This window comes from Capsicum annuum, chromosome 5 (assembly GCF_002878395.1).
Source record: "Capsicum annuum cultivar UCD-10X-F1 chromosome 5, UCD10Xv1.1, whole genome shotgun sequence".
Lineage (NCBI taxonomy): Eukaryota > Viridiplantae > Streptophyta > Magnoliopsida > Solanales > Solanaceae > Capsicum > Capsicum annuum.
The window spans coordinates 216,175,463-216,177,659 of NC_061115.1; the positions used below are offsets into that span (position 1 = coordinate 216,175,463).

At 39.1% G+C, this 2,197-nt stretch overlaps 1 protein-coding gene across 1 annotated transcript; it reads right to left on the reverse strand.

The window, feature by feature from the left end:
- Positions 1-780: 780 nt before the first annotated feature.
- On the reverse strand, positions 781-1,873 carry LOC107872168 (protein ACCELERATED CELL DEATH 6-like). Its single transcript, XM_016718948.1, has 2 exons — positions 1,349-1,873; positions 781-1,002 (listed from the first exon to the last, which is right to left on the reverse strand). The coding sequence occupies exons 1-2, from the start codon at positions 1,871-1,873 to the stop codon at positions 781-783; spliced, it is 747 nt and encodes a 248-aa protein (XP_016574434.1).
- Positions 1,874-2,197: the final 324 nt, after the last annotated feature.

A 2,197-nucleotide genomic window follows, 5' to 3' on the forward strand; every position in this document is an offset into this window, starting at 1 on the left:
AAATGTCGTTGATGTGATAGTATCATGATACGTTGAAATGAATAGGCGAATATAGGTTCGGGTAGGCAAAATTCCTATGAATAAGAGTTTTCGTTGATTTGAATCTGGAATATTGGTTGAATATTTTCTAGTTTATCGTACTTGATTCAATTGTATCATTTGGTTGGGGAATGCCCCGAAGTACTTGTATTATTTTATCCGGGAAATGTCCCGAAGTATTTTATACTCGGATGATGTCCGTGATGAAGGCCCGAGGCGTAGGGTATCATGGGAGCGTACTTAGGATTAGGATAGGTTAGAATAGGATTATATTTTTGCATTTCTTCTACCTTGGGTTGTATAATTGGACTGACATTATATTTTGGGGTTCATTTTGTTTTGTTGATTGTTTTTACATGTTTTGTGTGGTTTATACATTCATAGTGTTAAATTAGCCGATACGCTCTACCAAGCGACCGTGGTCGAACCACGGGATCGAGGGGTGCCTAACACCTTCCCCTCGGTCAACAGAATTCCGGTGTTCGCACATCAGTTTTAGAGTCAAAACGGTTTTGAAAAGGATTTTTCAATGATGACTTGGCACACCGGATTATGCCAAGTGGCGACTCTGAATAACAATTGTAAATAGTCCTTTTTGAAACAAAAATCTTCATTTTGTCACTTTTAATAATAAAAACCCTTTCGAAACTTAAAATCTAATGTTTTTTGGTTAAAAAGGGGGCGTGACACAGTTGTATAGCTATAAGTATTTCATTATGTATTATGGAATGAGACATATTGCTATTCAGAAAATCTTGGTTTCTCTTGTTTCTCTGTCACTAGTAAGCTGGCTGCAATGTGAATTGCTGTTGTCCAGTCATTTTCACTGCCATCTGGAAGGTAGGCTAAGGATTTTTTCCACCCAAGCATATCGGAAACTACTTCTTTCACTCCTAAAAGAGCAGCAAAGTGCAGCGAATTCCAACCCCCCACATCAGGTTCCTCACACAAAGATTTATTCCACTGCATTAGTAATCTCGCACAATCTGGATGCATGTGTCAAATATGATGATGAGAAGGAGTTAAATCAACACAAATTTAGACTCTCCAATGTAGTCTAAGTGGGTCTCGGGAAGGGTCGAGTGTACGCAGACCTTACCACTACCTCAAAGGCAGAGAGGCTGTTTCCGATAGACTCTCAGCTCAAGAAAAATAGTCCGAAACAGAACATTACTACAACAAAATAATGCAATAGTCGAAGTACAGGAAACAACAGATAGTAACAAAAATTGAAAAGAGATGTCAATATAGTACATACCCGTGTGTTCCTGAATTACTGCTGCATGCAGAGGTTTTAGATTTAATGGACCTGCAGAAGAAGTTGGTTGGTGCAGGAGTTCAAGATTTCAACCAAGGCTTCACGAAGACCAGACTCAACTGCCAGATACATTGGTATCTCCCGCGCCTTGTTGGAAGGAAATTCGAATTTAGGATCTTTTTTCACCAACAGTTTGGCTCCATCTTGATGTCGGCTCCTAACGGCCTTGTGCAGTGCTGTATCTCCATTCTCATCTGTCATCCTCATGAGTGTCTCGTTATAATGATCATCTATACTAAGAAGCAAGTGGACTGCTTCAATGCGACCTTCATTAGCTGCTATGTGAAGCGCAGTCTCATTCTTCTTATTCCGATGGCATAACAATGCCGGAGAAATCTTAAGGACTTCTGCCACGATATAGGAGAGGCCATAATGGGCGGCCACGTGTAAGATTGTGTTGCCTGTTGGAGTGACTTGGTACTCATTTTCTTCATCCCTTTTCAGATATTCATCAAGTACAAAATCACCATCACTAATAATCCCTTCCATCGCGGCATTGTACAAGGTTGGATCCATTTCGTTTCTTTTATTTGGTTTGCGGATTTATCCAAAATCTCCTATATTATAATCTTGTGAGTTCTTTGCTTTCTCTGGATGAAAAATTATATAGATTTATCTGAACACGGCGCAGATCTTTGCCTTTGATCAAAAGAAAGGTACTTATTGTTTGCTTTGATCAGAAGAAAGGAATTTGTAAAGAAAAAACAAACATGAATAAAAACATCTTTTTACTATTTAAGATCTTCTTGTCATGAATCTTTTTTCCAACACAAACAAGACTAAGTAATTGAAAATGATAGAAGGGAAGCCCGGTGCAATAGACCCCTGTGGTCTCTGACC

Excerpts from the sequence above, each read along its gene's own strand:
- LOC107872168 (XM_016718948.1), bottom strand. The coding sequence starts at position 1,873 with ATGGATCCAACCTTGTACAATGCCGCGATGGAAGGGATTATTAGTGAT. Across the intron at positions 1,003-1,348 it reads CCAACCAACTTCTTCTGCAG|TGGAATAAATCTTTGTGTGA; the intron begins GTCCATTAAATC and ends TTACTAATGCAG.